The sequence below is a fragment of the Micrasema longulum genome, unplaced genomic scaffold, assembly GCF_059751315.1.
Source record: "Micrasema longulum isolate JH-2025_06_02 unplaced genomic scaffold, ASM5975131v1 h1tg000605l, whole genome shotgun sequence".
NCBI classification, from domain to species: domain Eukaryota; kingdom Metazoa; phylum Arthropoda; class Insecta; order Trichoptera; family Brachycentridae; genus Micrasema; species Micrasema longulum.
Window position 1 is genome coordinate 232563 of NW_028277801.1, and position 26245 is coordinate 258807.

Sequence of the window (26245 nt, forward strand, 5' to 3'; positions counted from 1 at the left end):
GCTCATGATGGAATGGAAGATAGAAGGTAGACGGGTATTGGACGTCAATGACATCATAGCTCAGAAATTATCGGCACTGGTTTGGAATACCAGATGCTGCAATGCTCTTCAGAATGACCTAGGATCGGGTTGTGTTTGACGGTCACCAACCTCCGATAGCAGCGGCACGAGAAGAAGAAGTTTTTTTTTCGAAAGAATAAATAAAATAGATTGAAGTTTAAACTTAAAAAAATGCAGCTTACAAAAAGAACAAGGAATGCGGCTAGGAGTAGCAGATGCCACATTCAACACTATGAAGGCTGTCTGGAGATCGGATATTTACTCAATGAAAAGTAAATGCCGCCTATATAACGCCTGCATAACACCTTGTGGCGAGCAACACAAACAGCCGTGAGGTTGCCAGGATCGAACTCCGCTTTGGCCCGCAACGCGTAGTCCGCTGCAACGTCAGCTCGCACGAGCTATTAAACGCCGAGCATCGGAAAAATGCTCTACATTTCATCTTGACGGTTCGTGTCGTCTGGCCACCAGCTCTCTGCCAGTGCTCGCTATTAAAAAATTCCTTCTATACAAGATAATCGTATGTAACTGGTGTCTAACAACTTAATAAATAACTTCAAGTGTAATCCATCTTTCTCATTAAACCTCAAATTAACTCACGCGCACCCGTCCCATAACATTTTCTCCTCTACGGATGCGAATCGTGGCTCCTTACCAAAGCCCGAAACAAAAAAATACTTTTTGAGAATAGGTATAGGTATAAATATAAGGTTTACGGTGGTTTGACTTTGTGAGAAATAAAGTAATAAGAGAACGGACGCAGGAAAGTAGAGTAAAAACCGTCATCAAACGAAGGCGATACGGTTGGCTGGGCCATATACTGCGGATTCCTCCTGAAAGCCCAAACCCACGCTTGCCTACTTTACAAGGCATTTGGTTCTCGACGTCCTGGATGTTTAGTGCTGACTGTTGACAGTTTATGTCAGAAATATGGGACGCAAACCTGACTTGGAAGGACGTACAAGAGCTGGCAGCCAATAGAAATGCACGAAGGCTCTTTGTGGACATCATATGCTCCAACTAGGGAGCGGACATGGAATGATGTTCATGATTTTCATGATGAATTTCACTTTTAAGTCCCATATTACTGGTGTTGTAGATAAATCTAGTAAGATGCTTGGCTTTGTACTTCGAAAATCTAGATATTTCAATAATACTACTGCAATTCGTACATTGTATGATACATTATAGTCCTTAAAATGTAACATGATAGTTGTCAGAAAAAGTGACGACATAACTTTGTAGTAACGTCATAGGAGTTATTTATATTGACACACGAAAAATCATTTGTATCTGGCGTGTTAATTTATTTTTTTAATACAATGTTTGAAACATAAACCAACATTTATGTATAAAATCAGCTTTAAAACTAAAAAAAACTTAACTAAACCTAATTATTAACTACGTTCTTACAAGGTTACATCATTTTGCAAAAACGTTAGAGATGGACAAATTGATCAATGTAAATTGATCGAATAAAAAAATAATCATTTGATGTTGTTCATGAAAAAAGTATAAATGTCTCATTTTTTGGTGAATAATTGTGTTGAACACATTATAATAGGCTTGTTTTTGCGTTTTTATATAAATTTTCAGAAACAGAGTTTCATGGTTGCATGAAATAACTGATAAAATCGATTTGATCAGTGATCAGCAATTTCCCATCACTAATGAAATCAGTTTGAAAGCTGTCATTCTAATCAAGCTATATTTTAAGGACTATAGTCCGCAGCGTACTAAAATACTGTTCCATAATTTGGGAACCTTCTGAATCGAACCATATCCTCGAAATAGTGAAGGTTCAAAAGCGATTTTTGCGATACTTATGTCTTAAAAAAAAAATTATTATGCATCATTATTTTTAGCAGGGATGCTGGATGCTGGCCACCCTCAAATCCCGTCGCCAATTTTTTCTTGGGAGACATTTCTTTAAGCTGATTTTCTGAAGTTTATGATATAATTATATTCATTCATTAGACGTACCCGTAGAAATTATAATGGACTCAGAATTGATGTAAACATTTTTAACTGCACGTTGCATTTATACAGAAAATTTCTTGATGGGGTCGATTATTTGGGATAGTTGCTGAATGTGCGTTTTGAGTGGTTTATGCTATGTATTTGTGCCGCATGTAATGTATATGTTTTATATGTGCGTTCATGTGTGTGTGCGTGGATGGCTCGGAGTGTGCATTCGGTATTTTAATTTATTTTAATTTATTACCTCCATGGAAAACGCAAATGTTAACCATTATTCTTTTCTCACTTGAAATTCTTATTTATTTTTTTGTCACATTTAATGTTTATATCTTTTGCATAATTTATAAAAACTTAATTGGTCTTTTAATGTTAAAAAAAAAATTGTTTTTAATACTTATTATGTATGACTGTATGTTTTCTGTAAAATAAAATCAAATAAAATAAATAAATACTACAAATACTCGTATACGAGATCCGTTTGTATGTTCCCAATAAATTGACTAGGAGGAGATCTCATGTATTGTTTTACACACCCAGAAGCCGTACAAATGCAAGTCAGAATTCACCTATTAAAAAGGCAATTCGCTTGCTGAATACGGCTTCTGCGGATAATATAGATCTATTTTTCTGTACAAATCGACAATTTAGCAGCTATCTGCATTCTTATTTATTTGAATGGGTGTTTACACACTAGAACTGTGTCCCTGGACTGGTACCTGAAGCATAAGACTGATTATCTTACATTCATGTAACAAAAATGATCAAGATACGCTGCGATTGGTGTACCAATGCAGTGCCCTATGCACCATAAGGTGTGGAAAGGGAAAGATGATGATGATCTGCATTCTATTCATTAAATTCTAACTTATATTTACAGTCTGCATTACAAAATGGGTTAAACAGCCTGTAAAGTAATGCAGACTACAATTTTTCAAATAAATAAATAAATGATGATAAACTTCAAACCATAAATATTTTGTAGAACGTTAGGTATGAAATTATATAATATTCAGAGTACTGAATATTATTCAACAGTATATATTGAGAACGGTAGTGGTTACACACTTAAATATAGACATTTACCCAAGCGTCAACCACAACTATAATACTAGATACTCTAATAGGGATCTGATACTAAGTGAAGGGGTCAACACTGTTCTGGCATCGAGACAACACTATTACGTAGGCAAAAAGGTCCATATCCTTTTGCCAGAATCTTGGAAAGACGGAAGTGTTGTCAAGTTACGGAGGGTGTTGACCTCGCTCTTTCATGACATTGGTCGTAGGGAGTCAGAAAAGTTGATGCATGCCACGGATTGGAGATTCTTACTGGATGTCGAAAATAAAATATAAAAAATAAGGAATAATTAAAAAAAATAAAATATTTATAGATGACCACCATGAAGTTTCGCATAAATAAATTGTCTATGTTTTTATGAATGTATGCATGTGTATGCGCATGGATGTGTGTACGTGTGTGTGTATGTACATGTGTGTATATGTGTATGTATATATGTGTGTATATATGTGTATGTATGTATGTATATGTATCAAAATGTGTATACGAATAAGTTTATATTTTGTTTGTCTGTGCTCTATATTAATTTGTTAACTATTATGATATATTAAAATGTAATTGCCTAGCTTGGAACGGGGTATGTACCCTTGTTAGCCGGGCAAAGTGAACATGGAACTGTATTTTGATAAAGAGTGTAAATAAATGTAGTCTGTCGGGTATTGCACTGAACAAAGTGACGGTTAAAAGTATAGCGAAGAACAAAACAAAACTGAAGAATAAATATATCATTGAGATTAGAACTTACGCGGTGGCATAGTGTTTCGTCTCCTATCACAACCACAGGCGGGGATATCACCCCTGGCACAGGCTGCAGTGACGGCGTACGCGACTCCGGCGGACGCTATGGCATAGGTGAAGGCAGCCTCCCTTGAACCTAAAATAAATGTTAATGTTAAGTACTGAATTTATATTTTTTTATATTTACAACGCTTATAAGGCTGTAAATATTCTGACCCTACCAACATCCTTCCTAATTCAAATCATTGTTGTCCTACAGTCCTGTAAACAAGTCACATTGTGTAAAGTGTGATTCTGATAAGTCCTTTTCATATATCTTTATCTGCATACTTCTGACAAAGTAAAACTAGTGTTTCATAAATAGATATCGGTAGCTGTGCAATAGTAAAAGTGAAGTGCTTCATAAAAGAAACAAAGGGAAAATTTTTAAAGTGAGTACAATTTCCATACCGTCCACAACATTCCTTCTGTTATCAGTGTACAAAACCTGAAAGGTAATGAGCTAAACAGTTATTATTAATAAAAATATTATGCCTGTTCCAGAAAGCAAATAGAGGAGTGCAATACTATGCTATCCATAAGGGGCGAATCGTCAAAATAAGCGATTATGCACAGCTTACTATTATATTTGATTTTCGATAATAATGTTTTATAGTCAACATGTTTATGGGAAAATAAATAAAATACTGTTATTTATTATAAATTACCGACACTGTTTATATCTTCCTACAAACAAATATCTAATATAATACTATGAAGTGCGCCCAGCGCCCAGCGCCCAGCCCGTTCTCAGTGAACGATGAAACTAACAGATGTCTTCAGCTTATTCCTGCATACAAAAAAGTACACTTATTTTACATCTTTAACCCAAGTCAGCTTTTTTGTACTAAAACAAGCTTGCAGATTACAAATAGTATGTAATAGTATCCTCTGATTTTACTAATGTCCGTACAATCAAAACTCTTTATTGCTCAACTGTTCGCCCTCTTCTAGAATATGCCTCAGTGGTCTGGTCTCCATTCTATGTCAATCGCATAAATCACATTGAATCAGTCCAACATCGCTTGCTTCGAAAAATAGCGTGGATGCTCGGACTAGAGAGAGATAATTATTCTTATGCTGAAATAGAGTCAATGTTAAATATTTCTAGTCTACAAAAACGTAGAAATAATATTGACTACATATATATGTTCGGCATACTAAATGGTATAATCGATGTTCCATCATTACTGGGACAAGTAAAATTCAATATACCGACTCGTAGATTGAGAAACAATGAAGTACAGTTCATCGATCAGCATAGAACAAACTATGGCCTAAATTCTCAAATGACCCGCCTTTGTCGTATTGTTAACTCAAGACAAGATCTGGACTTTTTTGGTTTATGTTTACAACGATTTAAACGAGCACTAAATAAATAGTCCAGATCTTGTCTCGATGTCCCTTATGTTTGTCAATGCTTCTTTCTTTTTTTTTAAATGTTTTAAACTATTCTTTTATTGTAATATTTAAACCTTATAAATTGTATACATGGTCAATTTAAGTTAATAAATAAATAAATTAATAAATTAAACATTCTCTATTTGGAAACTAGTATTTCTAACATTATTTCCGAAGAACTATTTTTCTTTGATAAGATACTGTTGACAAAATATTATTATGTATCACATAGAACATGTGGCGTTCGCAGTGGTCGTTTTTGGTATTATTCATTTTAAAAGGAATCGGCCAGTGCTCAGTGTTAACAGCTGCTGCTGAATGTCATTGTGGTATTTGTTAATAAACTTTTGTACAAGTATTGTATTAAAATAGAGTATAATAAAGCTACGTATATCGCGTGGTTAATAAAAAATGTTGTTTGAGTTGATTTTCATAGAACCACAGAAAAAAATTTCTTTTTTTTTAGATTACTTTTATGTTTATATGTAGGTACAAATTAATGAACATTTTTGTAGATTACCTATAAAATAAATCACGGCTTTCCACTGCTATCCATAAGAGCTAGGGTCAAAGCATCAATGAATGACCGTTTAAGGTTAAGCTTGTAGTAAAATCCACATTAAAGGTATAAATTGTAATTTAAGCATACAAAATAAAAAAAACACATTATTATTTTTTTTAAATAATGTGTTTTTTATAAAGTAATATTACTAAAAACAATAAAATACTACATAGTATCTATGTCGCCGCCAAATAGTTCAATCAGCCACTCAGTTGGGCGGCTAGGCTGTTCATGGCGGCCTGCGCGGTGTAGTGGTCAAGACGCTTGACTCACGCACGGGAGGTTCCGGGTTCGATTCCCGGTGAGAACACAAAAATTAAAATGTTATTTTTCTCAAGCCTGGGTGCTCTGTGATGTAATTCACCACTGTAATTAGGCCTCCTGGCCTGTTGTGGTGCAAAAAAAATATGTAAAAAATGTAAAATTAAATGCCAGTATTAAAAGCAACGTTTAACGAAAGGGCTGAACGTCGCGCGTCGCTTGGTCCCTTTAATTTTTATAAAACAATACTAAATGTTTATTATGTAATTTATTTTATTTTGTGAAGTTAGGTTAGGTTAGGATAGGTTGAATTTTTAAAAAAAAAAGTTATTAAACTTAACCCGATCTAACCTAACCTTACCCGGCGGCTTTTGGTTCGGACGTTTTCAAAGTACTAGCTTTTAACCAGCCAACACGTTGAACGTTGGGCTAATTTAATTCATTCAACGAATGGCCTAACCATTCATTGATGAACTTCAGGCCTACGGGAAATTGGATACAAATAAAGTTTACTTACACGCGGTAAAAATTAGAGCATTAAATTATACGACAAAGTTTTCTGAAAATATACGAAAAATAAAAACAATATTTGAATATAAACGAACTACTTCGGACGACGTCACTAGTTCATATGAATATACCAATGATAAGAGAGTTGCGCAAGATTTCTGGTAAACTTGCCGTCAACGGACCAATCGGACCAATCGGCAGAACTGACCGAGAAGAAACGGAAGAGAACTTGAGATGTCACACGCGGAGTTATTTCAGAAATACAAATCTAAAAAAAAATCATAGCGCTGATAAAACGATACACGAAAATTTAAAAAAAAATCGGTTAGTTTTTTAGTTTATTAACAAAAACACTGTGCTTCTGCATTGAATGTCGGCATTTAATGAACAGCTTAGCCGTCCAATTGAAGGTAGGACGCAAAATGCCGAACACTCTTTAAGTGGAACGGAAGACCTGTTGATGACTGTTAACAGGTTGGCGTCTTCTAAAGAGTTTAAAGTGGTTTTCTTTTCACAGGAACAAATACAAATGGTGACATGGCGAACTGGATAAAAATAATAGTAATTTATCGAGCAGCAATAACTTCCACAAAATAAATTTCACTCTTATTTGAATGTCACGGAAGTGTAGATCGACAACGTGTATTTGATTGCTATCACAAAGAGATACCTATCTTAATTATCTTTCTCGACTAATAAATATAACTCGTTTAGATGAAGATCTCAAATAAGTCTTGGTTCTAGCCGTGCCGGATAATCGCAGCCGCTATGGTCTACCGGCTATTATTTCGCTTTGTCCGACAATTTCCTTGTCACTGATATGTTCCAAGATAATTACCAGTAGTAAACGATATCAAGAACTGACAAATCATGAGATGAACTCAACGAAAGGGGGAAATATATGAAATTATAATCCTAGTCCAGCGATTAGTGATTACAGTGTTTAACAATAACCTGTAACGTAACAAAAATCAACATAAGAATGAAAAAATTCAATGGTTTTTCATAATTATTTTAAACAAGGCCAATTTTTTTTAAAAGTGTCTCGTATTATCAGCGCTACGATTTTTGGAAATTTTGCGATTTTGAAATTATTTTGCGTGTGACGTCCCAAATTCTCTTACCCTTTTTCTCTATGAGTTTTTTAAAAAAAAATGAATTTGACGTAGATATATTAATATATCTAAAATAAATTTGATGCCTCGTTTATTAGGCACATTGAAATATTATACATTTGACCAAATGAGAAACACCAAAAAGATTCAAATTTATTTCAACAGAGAGGGAAAACATTTTTGAGAAGGGAATATGGAAGTCTAGGCATTTACAGGGCTTATGACCCTAGGGAGGAAATCCAGCCAGTCTGCAAGCATTTGGACATAATCAAACATCACCAAAAATATTATTTACTATTGTATACAACAAAACCAGATCGGATGTTGTTTTTTTTTATTTTAAGTAAATTCAATGTATTTAAGAGAAAATCATGATTTATATTTTCTCGTGGTAAATGCGGTTTATAGTTTATAAACCGGAGCAATTTATGTTGGATTTTTAAAATTTTTATTACAATGGATAGAAGTTAACAAATTAAAGAATTGTATTCTTACAGAATCCTAACCAATGAACAATTTAATTTTTGATTGATAATATTTATTGAAAATATTTTTTTGACCTCAATACAAATCCAAGCATTTGCATATCCTCCTTTGATATGTAGTCAATATGACTACTAAAAAAAAGTGTTTTATCAAATATGATACCGAGGTCTTTAATTTATTTAACAGAAACAAGGGTAACACTGTCGAGTGAATAGTATAAGTATTTTTTGAACGATTGAATCTAATTATTTTACACTTACTAACATTTAAGAAAAGGTTGTTTTATTTACACCAAAGAGAGACAATATATATATATTTTTAAATAAAATAAAGTTATCTGATACATTATAGATCCTTAAAATATTTTTTGGTCATCGGAAAACATAAAAATCTCGACATTTAAAAAAATAAATTGTAATATCATTTATGAATAAAATAAACAAAATCGGACCCAAGTGTGATCCCTGAGGTACACCACTTGTTACATTGAATTTGTAAGAGGAAATATGAATTTCGAACAGATGAATTCCACTCAGATCAATACAGGTACAGCTCTTTCACTTTACAAAAAACGATAGACAGAAGATGTTCAAACATAATATTCTACAGAATGGTGAATGTGATCACTTAAACCAGCTAATAATGGGCCATAAGCCCTGTAAATACATTTACAAGATGATTCCCCTCTCTGATGCAATAAACGACAATAATTACTTAAGTTTTATCGTCGAATCAATCTTCCTCTTGGCGTGAGTCACAACATTATTAGACACATATATTTATGTCGTAATTTATATCGCCCACGGAATCGATAATATTATATTATGAACATATTAGTATCTTGAATCCTCTATAAATTCAATTCTGGCTTCCATTTGCAATCATCGAATCCTACACCAGACGGCCAATAACATTTTATTGATAATAATTATAATATGCCATAGTGAATGGATTTGTAATGTGGGTCATCCATCTTATAACATAGCAATAGTTTCATTAAGTTTTACGTTGAATGTGTTGGCTTGTTGCAAGAAAAAAGTTTAAAGTTGAATAATTGTTACGTTGTTGTCAAAATAAGCAAATCAGTTTTTTTATATTTATGTGACGTCTCTTTTTTTACATTTTTTTTTGCATTCCCCAAAATCCAGTGAAAATAAATAAACGGGTCGAAATTATAATGAATTAATTGAAATAATCTGATTGGGATCCATCAAAAACTAATTTTGGTTGTTACCGTTATAATACAAACTTTTCTTTATTTTAAAAACGAGTGTCCCTCAATTTTCGGTAGCATATGCATGATTTTTTAATGCAGCCCTTATGTAAATAAACGTACTCGGTAACTTATGAGTTACTATAGTGCGTTTTTTTTTTTTTTTACTGTACAAGGCGCGTCTATGTATTAATATGTCGATGACCAAAAGTAAAAAAAATGCTTAAGGTTAGAGCAGAATTTTTTTTTCTGATAACGTATGACCTTTACCATTTGGTTTACTTTTGGGGCTCATATTTAAATTTTAGAAAAAACGGACGAAAAATTAAGTTAACGCCCAATATTTTAGGTATCTAAGATCTAAATACTTGTTATTTGGTAAGATTGATCGTATTTGGTGTAAGTTTATTTTTAAGCCTCGACAAAAAAAACAATCTTGTTCTGAAACCGGTCGACATGTTAAATTTATTTTATCCATTTTACAAAAATTAAAAAAAAAACAGAAAAATCTTAAAATGGTATAAATTTGTTTTATTATATTCATATTTGAATACTTATTTAATTATTTATTTCAATCTTTAAGAACTAAGTAAAGGTAATATGACGGATTTATTACTAAAAAGAATATCTTCCAGCCATCCAAAAAAACAGGCTGGTCAAAAGAAGAGTTGGTCAAAAATTTGTACTAAAACACCAAAATATATCAAAAGATACATATCTACATGACAAAATACCTAATTAATAAAAAATAACAGTTAGTTTTTATGGAAAGATAAGGCTTGCACATATTAAATTAAATGAAAGTACATTAAAAAATGAAGAATGTGGAATTGGATAATGAGTTTGGAAGGAGAAAGAAAGAGGAACCAAGAAAAAAAAGGAATACAAAAATGTATTTTAAAAAACAATAAAATACAAAGAAGTTTAGGATTGTAAGGATATAAAGAAATGTTTCAAGCGTTTCTTGAAAGTGGCTAGAGAAGGTGCATTTTTCATTTGAAGGAGTAGCTTACTCCAAAGTCTAGCAGCTTGAACAGAAAAGGAATAGCTAAAAAATGCTGTGCTACGTAGAGGAATCGAAAGTTTTCTCTCCTGAAAAGAGCGAAGTAAAAGACTATGATCAGAAAGGTAAACGAAATTCTCAGCAAGATATTTTGGAGCGCAAGGGTAGTGAATAATATTATTACAACTTTTTACAACTCTTTACAACTCCTTGGTGCGAAGTAGACTCGAGAGTGGCTCGATGATTTGGGGCCACATGAACTAAAGTATTTTCTTATGATAGAGAAAATCCAAAAGAAGTTTCTGAGATATCTCGACATGAGAGAGTGCGGGTATTATCCTTGGCTCTACCCGACCGAGTTTCTCCAGGAAATGCTTGGCTACAACAGTTTAGAGACTAGAAGGAATGTGTATTCGACTACACATTTTTATCGATTGTTGCGCGGTATGATTAATAATTTGAGATTATGATGAGCATTGGTTTGTATGTTCCTTATAATTACTTTTGACAGTTGTTTTATATTTTAATATACAGGACCAACCTGCCGTTGGAAGGGATACCGCTATGCTGAACAACATCGCTGGATACTGATATGTTCCATGTATCCGGAAGGGTTTTCCGGAGCAGGATTCTCCTACTACCTTGACACGAGTCTCTTCCATGTATTTTTTTCTTTTTTATAATATGTACGTATTAAATATATGTTTGTAATGTATATGTTATATTTAAAATAAATAAATTGAATTGAATTGAATAAAAAAAGAGAGAGATTGATAGTTTATGCGCTGATAAAAATGAAGCCACGTGAGTTCGGAGTGAAAGGGTGATACACGACTAGAAAGATACTAAAAATACCATAATACAAATAATTTTTTTTTAAATCGCCAAAGGCGTGATAAGTTTGTAGGTTTATCTAATTTAAACAAACGACAAGTTAAAGATAATCGTTTATCACATTTTACAACCTCTCTGATATAAAGTTTATTAGACATTGGAGGTTTAATTATTTCCATAAATGAAGGCAAATATTATAGCCACCGTGGTGATGACAGCTTTTTGCTTTTAAGCGTCACTTAATAAAGAACATTTATTATACCTAATGTTAAATTAAATATTCATAAAATGGTTGTTTAAGGCGAAGCTTATAGCGTAAAGGGCAAAGGTAATAATTAAAAGAGAATATATTTTCACTGTCAGAGACCGTCTTGATAAGATAATATAAAAATCTGGGCATTTACAAGGCTTATGATATGCCATTTGTACTCATTGTTATTTTTAATTTTACTTTTATTGTATTTATTTATTTAACATCGAATTCAGAATGTAAAATTTGTATGAATATGCTGAATTAAAAAAAAAAAAAAATTAATCGTTACTATGCGAATAATTAGTAAACGAATGAAAGTGATGTCAATACTACAATACGTCTGTTTTGCAGTATAAGAAAAAGTACGAGAATAGAACATTTAACATGGAAGAAAGGAATGTTATTCTGTGGCCGGTGTTTGTTTGAAAGAGGCAAAAACAAAAGAAAAAATTCGTTCAATCAGTTGGTTATTGGTGGCAAGCGGGAGTGCATGCTAGTTTTATGACCAACATATTTTATAAATTATGGAAAATGAATTATTTAACAGTGTGTCTCTATGTTTTCTTTGAACTACAGAATATTCTGTCTTTTTCTTGAGGTAACACGGTCTTACATCACCGCGTGTAAAGAAATTTTGTAGCACAGGCTTTTCATAGTTGAGATTTGGGGTAAAAGAAGGAGATTGAGCTAGATATGAAAATACTCGCCCTATTCAGTAGCCCGAGTTTTTTAAATACTTACGCTTGGAGGGCAAGAATTAATTAATGCGGACCTGTCACTGATACCAATAAACGGATTGTTTAATGTAAAGTGTATATCTTTAAATATTGTACAAAGTTAGAATATTTCAATCAAGGAAAGGAGCACATGAATGGAATTACTTCTGATGCGATAATTTATTTGTTTATTTATTAACGGACATTGTCCATGTATACAATTTAAAGGGTTTAAATATTTCAATAAAAGAATAGTTTAAAACATTAAAACAAGAAGAAAATAATCATTTACAAACGCAAGGGACATCAAAACAAGATCTGGAATATTTATTTAGTGCTCGTTTAAATCGTTGTAAACTTAAACCAAAAAAGTCCAGATCTTGTCTTTAGTTAACAATACGACAAAGACGGGTCATTAGAGAATTAAGGCCATAGTTTGTTCTATGCTGATCGATGAACAGTACTTCATTATTTCTCAACCTACGAGTCGGAATATTAAATTTTACTTGTTCCAGTAATGATGGAACATCGATTATACTATTTAGTATGCCGAACATTTATATGGAATCAATATTAGTTCTACGTTTTTGTAGACTTGAAATATTTAACATTGACTCTATATCAGCATAAGAATAATTACTTCTCTCTTGTCCAAGCAGCCATGCTACTTTTCGAAGCAAGCGATGTTGGACTGATTCAATGTGATTTATGTGATTGACATAGAATGGAGACCAGACCACGGAGGCATATTCAAGAAGAGGGCGAACAGTTGAGCAATAAAGAGTTTTGATTGTACGGACATTAGTAAAATCAGAGGATATTCTGTTAATGAAGCCAAGTAATTTAGTGATTTATTTACTGTATTATAATAGTACACTCATTATTCATTCATTCATGGTTTTAAATAATGTTTTAAATATTGGCGCATTGGATGACAAAGTTCAATATGAATTATAATTTTCACAACGATGCGTTACGCTTCAAGAATTCTTATGCAAGGTGGTTGTTATATCAAAATTTTGTATAGTCTTTTTTTATAAATCTTCTATCTTGACGTTAGGTTAATACCATCGGGGTGGGTTAAAGAAAGGATAGGAAACAAAGGTAATCGGCCAAGAATAATATCGATAAATGCCGTTTTATACTAAACAGACCGTATTGATTTACTCAACTCGCAGTGACGTCAGGAGTATGTTTAGCACTGCTTCCCATTTACGAGAGTATAAAGGAATAAAATGTCCAAGAAAGCATTCTTAAAATCTGATTTTTAATAGTACTAAACCACACACCTTTTGTTGTTTGATGACTCTAAAATAAATTAATTAAGAGAGACATCTCCGTCGCTGCAATGATTAATTTGTGAACAAACTTGTTTTCTCGTCTCTCCTACCAGAACAAAATGGCCGTCTTGGGACAGTATCTTTCTGTGTACAAATTGGATCTGACAAACCGAGCGGACTTTTAATTGCTGATACCAATCTGAAATATCGCTTCTCCTGACAAAATTAATCCGATGTTACAATAAGTTTACACCTGGATTGATTGATTCTCATTCGTTGACCCAATTTTTTGATATTTCAGCCGAATCCAGCTGCATCCGCACATCTTAAACCAATAATTAAAGTAAAAAAGGGTGTTTTAAAAGTAATTTTTACGGTACCAATAAGAACACCATCTACATAAATCTGTAAAACTTTTGACGTAGGTATCTGAGAAATGCTCCATATTATTTTATTTATTTTATTTTATTTTACTAGGGAAATCAACAGTTCTACATACATATTTTTAGTAAACAAACAGATATAGTGTATAAACTCAGAACTAATAACAGATTTCCACATAGTTTACAAAGTTAGTAAAGAAAATATAAAACATATCAAATAAATACATACAATTTATACATATCAAAATGTTATTTTCATGTACTCAATAATCAAAGATTTTTTAAATATTAATTTTAAGAACATTAAGTTACTGTAAATTGGGCGGGATAAGGACAAAAATGCTTGAAGAGAGGATAAGGATGGGAGGGGAGATGTACATATTTATTGTTATAATGTCTACTAAGTTACATAATACATTTTTAGTGTAAATTTTAAATCTGACAGAGTGATGTTTGTGTAATCTATATTTTTACATTTTGTATTGTACATTGAAAAAGTCCTACGAAAAAAAGCATTTTTAACATACGATGTTTTACTTATTGGTACATGAAATAGGTGGTACCGTCTACAAATCCTGGCTGGCACATGTATTGTTATTAAACCAAGCAGCTCTGTACAGTCAACCATTCCTGTCATAATTTTGTAAAGCAGTAGTTGGTCCGCACACACTCTGCAGTATTGTAGAGAAATGATTCCATGGAAGGTGGAGGCAGTGAGAGTAGATACATAAGAAATACCGGTTTTGTATTTAAGGTACTTTATAAATTTGTTTTGAATATTTTCTATTCTATTTTTTATGCTAAAATGATTCCACTAGATAGATTTGGAGACGAACATCGCCATCCCCCTATTCAAGAACAAACCTAATGAGGAAGTTCATTGCTACGGAAAATTGGATACAAAAAATGTTTTCTTACACGCGGTAAAAATTAGAGTATTGAATTTTTAGGCCAAGTTTCTCTAAAATGTATGAAAAAAAAAAAAAAAATTATTTTAACCAGACTGCTTTAAATGACGCAACCTAAATCAACTAATGACAAGAGTTGTGTCATAGATTTCCGGTTTCCGGGAAGCCAACTCATCAATCAGGACAACTCGCCAAAAATATCTAGTGACGTCACGCGCTGAGTAATTAAATAAAATACAAAACTTTTTAAAAAATCTTAAGGGTGATAATACGATATAAAAAAGTTGGCTTAGTTCGATAGTCTATTAACAAATAAAACTTTTTTTTTAAATCCTCCAAACTTCCTAATCATTAACAAGGACAAGACATTCCTCACTTAAATACAAAATATAGTCAAAGGTGCAAGGATTATTTATCTGCTAAATAATTTAATGTGCTTGCTCAAAAAATTAAGTTTACATTTAAAAACAATCTTTTAAAAAACAAATCAGAATTTGGTGGAAGAATATAAGAATAAAATGAATATTTGAGTGATATGTGAACAATGTAAATTTAATTTTGAAGATTTTACAGTTCCGAAGCTAGATTACCAAACGTCTTGCAGCTACAAAGTACATGGACGAATGAAATTCTAGCAACATAAAAACATAACAGTAAATTAACAAAAATGTGTTAAGTGGCCACTAACACCAGCTAATAAAAGATTTTATGACCTGTAATTGCCTAGACTGCTATATTCCCTTATTTAAAATGGTCTTCATCTCTTTTGTTGTATGTAATAATAATAAAAAATATGCATTAGGCATTTTTTTCATGTATTATAATGCATACTGATTGCGCTTGGCTGGAAATACAAACAAAATTCCTATACAATAATGGTTTTTAAAAAAAACACAAAATAATTGTAAATGTTACCACCTTAGTGTTTTGATGAAACGTAAGTTTTAAGTGTGTATAGTTCAGAAATATCGTATTTAAAAAAAAAAATGTTTTCTTTAATTGTAGTTGGTACATGTTTTTGAATACTACATATATTATTTAAGTGCATATAACAATGAAAAATGCAACGGTACACAAATGGTGAACAAAAAGCTATTAATTTGTCGTAAATTTTATACGATCTATGTTTTAAACTTTTTAAGTACATTTTAAATTTTTTTTAAAATTCTCATGAAGGATAGTTTTTTAACTTTTTTGCATGTATTAAATGTATTTTTTTTAAGGACTAACCCGCTAAGCCTCTATTTAGAGGCTTGTCAGCAGGTGGGAAAGAGAGGATATGGAAGGAGGTTATGAAAAATACACTACAACACCCAGACCAATTGAGAAAAAAATCTTTCTTGAATTTTTTTCTTGCAACCAGTGGGAATCAAACCCGCGACGCCAGTTTTACAGTTAACCATCTAACCAACTGCGCCACGACGCCTGTCTGGTGTGTATTTGGTGTTGTTTTTTTTTATGTTTTGAAATAACAATATAAAGCAAAGAAATTATGAAAGTTATGATCATTCGTTTTGTTCCAACGTTTGCTTCTAATACGACAATTTTATAGACGTTATTGGATGGGTGCGCGTGAGTTGATTTGAGTTAAATGAGAAAGATGGATTACAATTGAAGTTATTTATTAAATAGTCACATACGGGTTACATCCTATTATTTCGTACATAAGTAATTTACAATAGCGAGCACTAGCGGAGAGCTGGTGGCCAGGGAACACGAACTGTCAAGATGAAATGTGTAAAGTACTTTTGATGTACGGTGTTTAGTAGCCTCGTCCAGGCTGACGTTGCAGCGGACTACGCGTTGCAGGCCAAAGGAGAGTTCGAACTGCCATTTTTACGGCTGTTGGTGTTGCCCGCAACAACGTTTTAGTTAATTACTGAATATAAACAGCGCAACAGAAGATTTTGCTGATTGATATCAAAGTCCGGAAGGTGTTCTTCCTAGTAAAAACTTCTACGCCTAATAATAAAAGGTGAAATAGAGGGTCAACGACGTGTGGGCCGAAAGCCGATCTCCTAGCTCCAGAACACGCGAGACTGGGCGGGGATTAGAACAGTCGTGCGCTGTTTAGAGCTGCTCGGGACAGGAACACATACTCTCAGGAGTCTCGGGTTAAAGTCGAGGTCGAGGGGACCTGACATGACACAGATAAGAGAAGAAGAGAATATGAATATTGTTATCTAAATTTATGCACGGAAATTTTATCGGTTAAGCTGTATAAAGTTTTGAAAAATGCGATACACATATAAAATAACAGCGTAAATTTATTCTGCGTTGCTATACCCACTGGACTACTTTAATAAATTCAACGCTTACTATGCTTTTTAACAAGAAACGAGTTCCAGAAGAACAATTTTATTTATATTTCCCTTTATAGGACCAGTTATTTATCTTTGAGACGTCTTAATTCTTTTGAATTAAGTTGATTGGGTTTCATACTCTGCGCATTTTAATTTGATAATAAATACCATTCGAAATTAAAGGAGAAAGCAATTGCGAAGGATATTTTCAGGCGGTTTATTTGCATTCTCCAACCTTCACGATATTTTATATTGCATAACAATTAGGGTTTAAAATATGCAATTATTGAGAACGATAAACGATTAAAACTTGTTTTTGATGAGATTTTGTATGTATGCGTACGTACAAAATTTAATTTTATACGATATTGCGTGATTCATTTTTGGAAAATACTTAAGGCATATATCATCAAATTTGAGATAAATTTCGTACATGGAAAATCACTTAACGATCAATCTTAAACATTCATTAAAATTAAAATGCAAGTTTTTTAATCTGTTTTAATGTTGAAAATACATTAATAAGATGTTTTCGTGATTTTTGCTAGAGCAAATAACTGGCAAATAAAATATACGCAAAATGTTTTTAATCACCGATTAAAACAAAATTAAATAATTTATGTTGCTTTAAAAATAAACATAATATGTATTTACTTTATAGCAGGGGTTTGCGGTGGGGTTTTTGATTAGGGAAGCAATTAATATTTAAGTAATTGGTACATAATAATATACACTCCCCTTAAGAAATTAAAGACAAACTAAATACTATATACATATGATTAGAAATAGAAACAATAATTTTAAAGATATAGTAATAAATTGTAATAAAATCAACCAACTTCACTGTAATGTAAACTATAATAATTAACTGTGAAGTATTTTGTGGCATTATATTTTATTTGACTAAAATGCAGTCAAACCAAAATATATATTATCTTGTTAAAAAACATGACTTTTCAACAAAAAAGAATCGGTCATTATTTGAACTCGAAAAATCGACATAATATGTAGTTGATTATAATTTTTTTCTTAAAACAAATCAATAATATATTGATGTCATGTTTGAATTAAATTCTACATTTTATTTTGTATTCCTACTTCACCACAAAATAATAATTATAATATTATGTTCAGCGCCAAAATACCAAAACCGCATCTGAACTGCACGGCGCGGTGTTGCGTTCGCATCGCATGTAAACTACATGGAAAATAATGTGTTGGTATGTTTCGATTGCTTCCGTTGCCTAGTGAGAGTTTAAGTCTGCGCCTGCGCCCGAACTGCGCGTTCAGTACGGCGCTCGAACGGAATTTCGAATATGCTTCCATCGCAATCGTTCTTTAAATTGATACCCTGCCAGCCAGTAGCAAGTAGCAAGTACTCGCCGATCGGGCGATCAGTACGCGCATGACAGCGCTGGTAAACGGATGTGCTGGTGGGTTATGTTTCTTTTTAACATTTTTTTTCACAAGGCAATATTAAAATTTCTCCGCAGTTTATAGCGACTATTAATACAATTATTTTCACAAAATTTGTTTATGGTAACCTAAATGTTAGGTATTATGACTGATAATTCATTTATTAAAAATGCTATTTTATAAACATTATTTGTCTAAATTTAGGGAAACCAATGGTTCCATGCGTTCTATAAACGGACCGCGCATGGGATATAGTCATCTTTTTTAATAATTGTGAAGGTTTGAACCATATAATAAATAAAAAGATTTATCGTCGTCAGCAATCCATCACCGCGTGTGTAACATTACCGCGTAAGTACGGCAGTAAATATATTCCAACATTGCTAGTAAAAAAAAAAAAAAAACATAATTTCAAAGTAAGATTAAAACTAACAAACAATGTACAACAGAGATGAAAAACATTTTAGAGAAGATAATATAGAAGTCTAGGTATGTACAGGGCTTATTGTCTGTCATTGGCTGGTTTAAGTGGCCACTTTACCATTCTGCCCATATTTGAACATCTATATTCCTTCAATTCTTTCATCTGTTCATGTTTGTGAAGCTAAACAGCTGAAACCTTTATTTATGCGGGTGAGATTCATCTAATTGAATTATTTTACCTACATACTAGGCAATGCCTGAAAATTTTATTTTCAATTTCTATACTTCTTCATGGACCAGGTGGATTTATCAACAATATTTTCAGTTTGTCCAAATTTTTGTAGAAAAGGAAAGGATTCTACTACCTGGGGAGCTTTTTATGTTAATATATTACAACAGAGATGAATAACATTTCAGAGAAGGTAATATAGAAAGATCTAGATCCCTGTAGATGCCTAGACTTCTATATTACCTTCTCTAAAATGTTCTTCATCTCTGTTGTAATGTGTTAATATTAACAGCTACTCAGGAAGTTTAATCCAGTCCTTGTCAACAAAAATTTAGACAAACTAAAAATATTGTTAAGATTAAAACGTTCAAAAATAATTTTCATTTTACTAAACGCTCGTAATTTTTTTTTCGTGCACTTTAATGTGGTCGAATTTGTATCACGCGGTGATGGGTTTCTATCGACGTTATATTATATACAAAAAAATATTCAAAAGAAGGTGAAACCAATAATTTTTTGCTCTTATAAACAAATAAATGTATCAAATATGTGTGTTTCTAAAATATATGCTAATATGGCAAAGGTGTGAGTAAGATTCGCATGGTAGTGTAATAATTAGTGTTCTTACTAGGATATGAGTCGAAACCAGTAGACATAAAAGTGGCTGTATACAAATATTTTCTATCGTTCGTCGAAACATTTTTGGTTTATTTATCAATTTAAAAAAAACATATCTTATAACAATTGGATACAGCAGCTTACCCACCAAATACCGCACACCGCATTTGAGGACATAAATCTCCTTGGCAGTGCTAACATACAATGAAAAATTGCTTGTTGTTCAACGAGAAAAGCTGTCCGAAGGAGCTCTCTATAATTTTGTAGCGTGAGCATATTTGTGCTAAAAGAAGGTAATTCAGAAGTACATCATACGCACTTCAGTGGATTGAAAAAAAAGGGAATTGAATTCTTCACTGACTAGGATTAAACTGATTGGACATGATCAATTCGCCGAAATAATTACCAAACTTCCTAAAATCCTTGACATTTATTTTGGAAGCCACAATATCTGCATATCCGACAGGACCTATAAAAGGGGTACGGATAGTAGCGAGAAGATCTATTCTGTTATCATAGAGAGAGGGAAAGGGACGAGACCACAGCATGTGTTCAAAAGATTAATTAGGATGAATATCCTGCGAATGCAGCAGCACGAAGGGGAATAAACGATATTAAAAACAATGACCTGATAAAAACTGCGTAGTCCAGCGATCGGGGATAACCCAAGAAGATTTTAAACGCTGACGGGTTGAAGGAAAAAAAAGAAAGAAAACTCTTCCCGAAAGAGAAGATTCCAATAGCATTTAAGGATATTTTTTTTACTATCCGATTGAGACATTCCTTTAGTTGGGAATAGATGGACGCCGCCAACAATAAAGGAACGCTTTCTTTTTAAGTGGAAATTCGCGGATCGTCGCTGGACCTCCAGATCCAAATGGGACAAGCCCGTTAGAACCGGGAGTGCATCCGTCCAGCATGTCCTATATAATATGCTCTAGCAAGAGTCACCAGGCTGTTTAACAAGCTTCCCGCTGATTTAAAGGACTCTACCAGTTTGGAGTAGAGAAGCTGTCGATTAAAGGACCGTCTTATCAAAAATTAAGACTTCAAAGTGTAAAATTGTGTTCAAATATTATTTCTCCTTTTTTTAAAAATTCATAGTATTGTTTTTAAATTCTTTGTGTGGTTTTTTTATATATATTTTTTCTTATGATAATTTCATGATTTTTTCAACTGTCTTAAAAACGAGCCGACAAACTTTATTTATTGTTGACTTAAAGTCATCTAAATTTTTAAAATTTTTGCAGATAATTTTGAATTAATAATAATACAAATGGATGTAAATATGACGAATCGCTAATTAAACCATCTTTATGTGCTGTAATTCACCACAGTAATTAAGATTCTTAGCTTGTTGTGATGCATTTTTTTATAATGAAAATTGTAATTTGTAATTGTAATTACCACATTGTAAAACGAGGCTTGCACAGAGATATGCATATTTTATAGGTCCATTTTTTTCTTCTTTTTATACTGATAATATTTCATTGATCCCAAACTTTCAAAATTTTCCTTCTTTTGAAAAACACGCACTATCCTGGATTCAAACTAAAGATATCAACTCTTTTTTTCCATGATATGAGAAATATTTTTATGTTTTTTGATATTTTATTTATCTTTTTTTTAAATTACTATAAAATAAAAAAAAATCTTATAATGTTTCACAGAATATTTTATTTTCTCTTTCTTATATTACACAAAAATATTATACCAGTCTATTTATTATAGGAGCAAAAAATTTACTTATATCGATATTTTATTCATTTGTTGACATAAATTATATTTTTAAGAAATTTATATAAAATAATTTATAGGACGATAACAAATCAATGATTATTGACATTTTATCAAGAGGAAAATTGGATTATTGAAATATATTCCTTTTATTATTGCCCACCTAAAGTAAAGGTACATATTATATAATTCTACAGGATAGTCAAGAATTATTTTTAATAGATGAATTAATTGCCTAGACTTCCAATAACTTTTTCTTAAATATTTAATTATCTATCTCTGTTGTAATAAATTAATTCTAATAACTCTCTGGGGGTGAAATCCAGTCATCGCCTTCAACAATTTGGACGAACCCAAAATATTGTTGATTAAACCAACTGATCCAAGAAGAAGTACAAAAAATGCAAAATATTTTCAGGCGTTGGCTAGTGGGTATATTAATAAAATAATTCAGTCATATTCAAATTTGGAATTTTTATGCAATTAAAATCTTTAACCTACTACATTAAAACGATTAGTAACGATAAAATGTTTAAAAGGCTATAAAAAGATGAATAGTGAAGGTGGGTTGAAGTAAAATGGATTGTCTCATTTGCCCAAACCAATATTGAATCACCTGCTTCACAAACGTATAGTTTATGTTATATTTTTGTTCTTTTTTGTGCGTTTTATTACATAAATAATAAAGGTGTAAAAATAAAATAAAAACAAAAATACGTAGTATTTAAAACTGTTATCATTTTGTGATTTATCTCTGTGTATAAAGTCTTCTTTGTATATTCTCACATGTAAAAAAATTAAAAATTGTATGGTCAAGTGTCCTCGGTACGGGTGACCCCAGTGAGAATACATCATTTTTATTTTTTATTATTGATTATGATGTGAAAAAAATAAATTAAATAAAATTTTCAAAAGTTAAAAAAAAAATATTTTGATCAACAGAGTATGAATAATAAATGTACATATTATTTTTGTAAAATAATGTAAAGATAAAAAAATAAATATTCAAATAAAAAAAATAAAAAAATAGACAGTAAATATGAATTTCACCCGCTTCAATAAAGCTTTTAAATCTTGTCTTTAAAAAATAAACAGCTGGAAGTATTACAGATCTATGAATATTTAAATATTTACATCTATTTGAGCCCAATGATGCATAGGGCATTGCATTGGTAAACCAAATTCAGCTTAAGGTGCCAGTCGAGAGACAGTGCATTATTGAGGTGTAGGACTGATCACCGAATATATATTTCAAGTAACAAAAATGATCCAGATACGTTGCATTTGGCACTTCAATGTAGTACCCTATGCACCACTTGTTAGAATATGGAATGAAAATTATGTCATTTTTAAATTATAAAATCAGGCGATAGTGCAAATCAAAGACAGGAAAATATTAAGAATGGGTCACTGAGATGATTCAGTCATGTAGAACGAATGGATGACAAAAGAATTGTAAAACATATATGTACGGCGAAAATGAATTGTACCGTAGGACGAGGATGACCAAGAAACACGTGGCATGATCAGATAAACCAAAATCTTAAGTCTTGTCATAGTAAAAGCAGGCAACCGAAGGCTCGTATGACAAGATGTATGAATTAACATATTACAACAGAGATGAAGAACATTCAAGAGAAGGTAATATAGAAGTCGTAATTAATCCAATCTTCCGTCTTCAATCCTTCAGTCCTTGTCTACAAAATTTTTAACAAACTCAAAATATTGTTTATAAATCCACCTGGTCCATGAAGACGTATAGAAATTGAAAAAATAACATTTTCAGGCGTTGCCTAGGATGTAGGTGAAATAATTCAATTAGATGAATCTCACCCGCATAAATAAAGGATTCAGCTCTTCAACTTCACAAATTTCAACAGATGAAAGAATTGAAGGAATAAAGATGTTCAAATATGGTCAGAATGGTGAATGTTACACAGTGTGTAAAGTGGCCACTTAAATCAGCCATTGACAGGTCATAGCCCTGTAGATGCCTAGACTTCTATCTTGAATGTTCTTCATCTCTGTTGTAATATGTTAATATAAACCGCTCCCCAGGGAGTTGAATCCAATCTTTATCTACAAAAATTTGGACAAACTCAAAATATTGTAGATGTATGAATGTAAAAGAAGCTAGGAATGTATGTCAAGATAGACGTTTGTGGCGGTCCATCCAATCTGCCTATCCCTACGGGGAAATGGCGTGATGGTAGTTGTACTATTATTATTTAAAAATATAAATGTCACGAGTATTAATATTTTTAATACAGACTTTTTGGTCACCGTATTAATTTCTTGGATTTTTGTTATCAGTTTAAGTAATCTATTAGATATCAGTTTATAACATCTCTTCACTTAATTGGTATTAAATTGTAAAATTACAATAATTTGTAAACGTTACCATAAATGAGTGGGAGTCAGTGATTTCTGACAGATGGTTAAATAAAATACAAACTTGTCACACTAAAGGGAATATGTAAAAAAAACAAAAATGTCGTCATTCATACTCGTATATCTATAATATTAATACTCAAGAATTGAATGATTGTGTCTGTCCCTAATACTCGCGCACATGAATTTGAGCCTTATTATCGTTGCATCAACGCGAAATAAGGGTCATTTTCGTCTGTTGAAATTGTATGTAACAGTCGGCCACAGCTGACGGTTTTTTTTAAAAATAAATTATTCTTCTTTTTTAAATTTTAATCGCTTATTAACCGAAATTTATAAGTAAACGGGAAATATTACAGTAAATTTTTCGTGTTTTTGTAGAATTATTTTGAGTGAGAGATTATTCTTTATTACATTTAAATTACTCCGAACAAACATAACCCAAAGGGCCAATACTTTTAGGGGACCAAGATAGGGTAGGGTGTAGGGCCGATTACATAAGGCCAGAATGGCCGAATTCACTAGCACGTAACAGTTGTTACCCGGCAGTTATATTTTATTATTTGATGACTTCAACTAATTTATAATTTATTTATTTATTAGAACAAAAACTGGCTTGATAGTGCGATTATTTTGTTTTTCCAATTTACAAGTACCTACATATTATATTTATTTAGTTTTTCTAGTTAATCGTACAAGGTTTTTTTTGTTAATGTTTACTTTAATATTTTTACTATCTGAAGCTAAATAAAATGTGTTGATTTTTTTATGTTTTAAAAAAAGTTTTTTTGTATTTTGGGGCTTCTTACCACGTGGTAAAAAAAAACACTTATTAAAAATTTATTATAAAAAACGACGTTTTTTTGTTTTTAAATGTAATTCAGTTAGTACACGATCTGTAATTATTTATATGGCAAGTGATAAATCTTGACTTTTACTGAAATTTTTAATTGCTTTTTTCTGTTGAAGGTGTCATAAATGACATATTTTTTGTGTATTTATTTGACAAGTTTTTATGTTTTTTTTTAGACTTGTAGGTATGCTTTTAAAATAATAATTATTAGCTTTTATCTTTGCGAAAAACTGCCTTAAATAAAAATATTTAAAAAAGCAATTCAAATAGTTTATCTTGCCTTACAAATATGTGTATATATGTATGTGCACATATAGTATCTAGGCATCTATTTTGGTAAACCGTAACCTTGGTGGTGTATTTTTCATAACATCTTTATCATATCTTCTGTTTCACATATGTTGGCAAGCCTCTATAGCAGACAATTAAGATTATTTCCTTAAATTAGAAAAAATCCATGTGCTCATTAAAGATAAAAAATAAGTACATGAATATGTTCTTTATCTATCCGGAGGCACAATAAATCATAAAATTTGACCATCAAAATCTTTTGGATAAGTGCCTATTTGAGAATCTTTGGAAATTATTGAATTACGAATCTTTTGTTGATTAATTTATCGCTTTTCGTCTTTTGAAGGTCTTTATTGTTAAAACATTTCATTTGCTTAAAAGCCTTTTCAATTCAACTGAACGAGTCAATTATTCAAACCATTCAATCCGATATAATGCCTCGATATTCATACCGACTTAATAACTATTTATCGGAGTCGATATTTCTTGCAAAGGAAAAAGCATTCCAAATACTAACTAGTGGTGCTCAATATTGTTTTATTTTATTGTATAATTCTCACTACAGTGATTTATTAGATACGACAAATTTTATTGATTTATTTATTATAATCATACATAAATATTATGTAAAATTGATTTGACTGCCTAATTAGGGTAAATGATCCCATTCTTATTCAGTAAAAATATAAAAACAGTAATCAAAACAAACCAACGAAAAATCAGGTAATTAATAAGAATTTTTTTAGATAGAGGTGGTTGCATGGTAATTTTTTTATATTTATAAATTTCATAAAAAGTACATGTTTTTATTGAATTCTAAACATATCTACTTTTACACCTCTAGTAAATGTTATCACTGTAACTCTCCAAAAAAGAGACTAACTCTTGTGCTTGTAGAGTGACTTACACTGTTTTAGTTGTTTATTAATAAGAGTTTATATAATTTTAAATACGAGCACATGAAAATAAAAATAAAAAGATAGGATATATAAAGAAAAAAAACATAAAATAATAATACATTCATACTAATTAAAATTTAATGTTGTTTTTAAACGAGTTCAAAAAATTTCTTTAGATTAACTTTAAATTTATTTATTGATATTTTATTTTTAATAGTTTTTAGTTCATTAGGAAGATTATTATTATTTTTTACACCTTTGAATA

At 31.5% G+C, this 26245-nt stretch overlaps 1 protein-coding gene across 6 annotated transcripts in view; it reads right to left on the minus strand.

Annotated features, from left to right (window-relative positions):
- Positions 1 to 26245, minus strand: part of Wnt2 (Wnt oncogene analog 2) — a 210880-nt gene that overhangs the window by 11787 nt on the left and 172848 nt on the right. For all 6 annotated transcript variants that reach the window (XM_088228734.1, XM_088228732.1, XM_088228731.1 and 3 more), the window contains one exon: positions 3864 to 3992. In XM_088228734.1, the coding sequence (XP_088084860.1) occupies positions 3864 to 3992 (129 nt within the window). The remainder of the gene's footprint in view (positions 1 to 3863; positions 3993 to 26245) is intronic.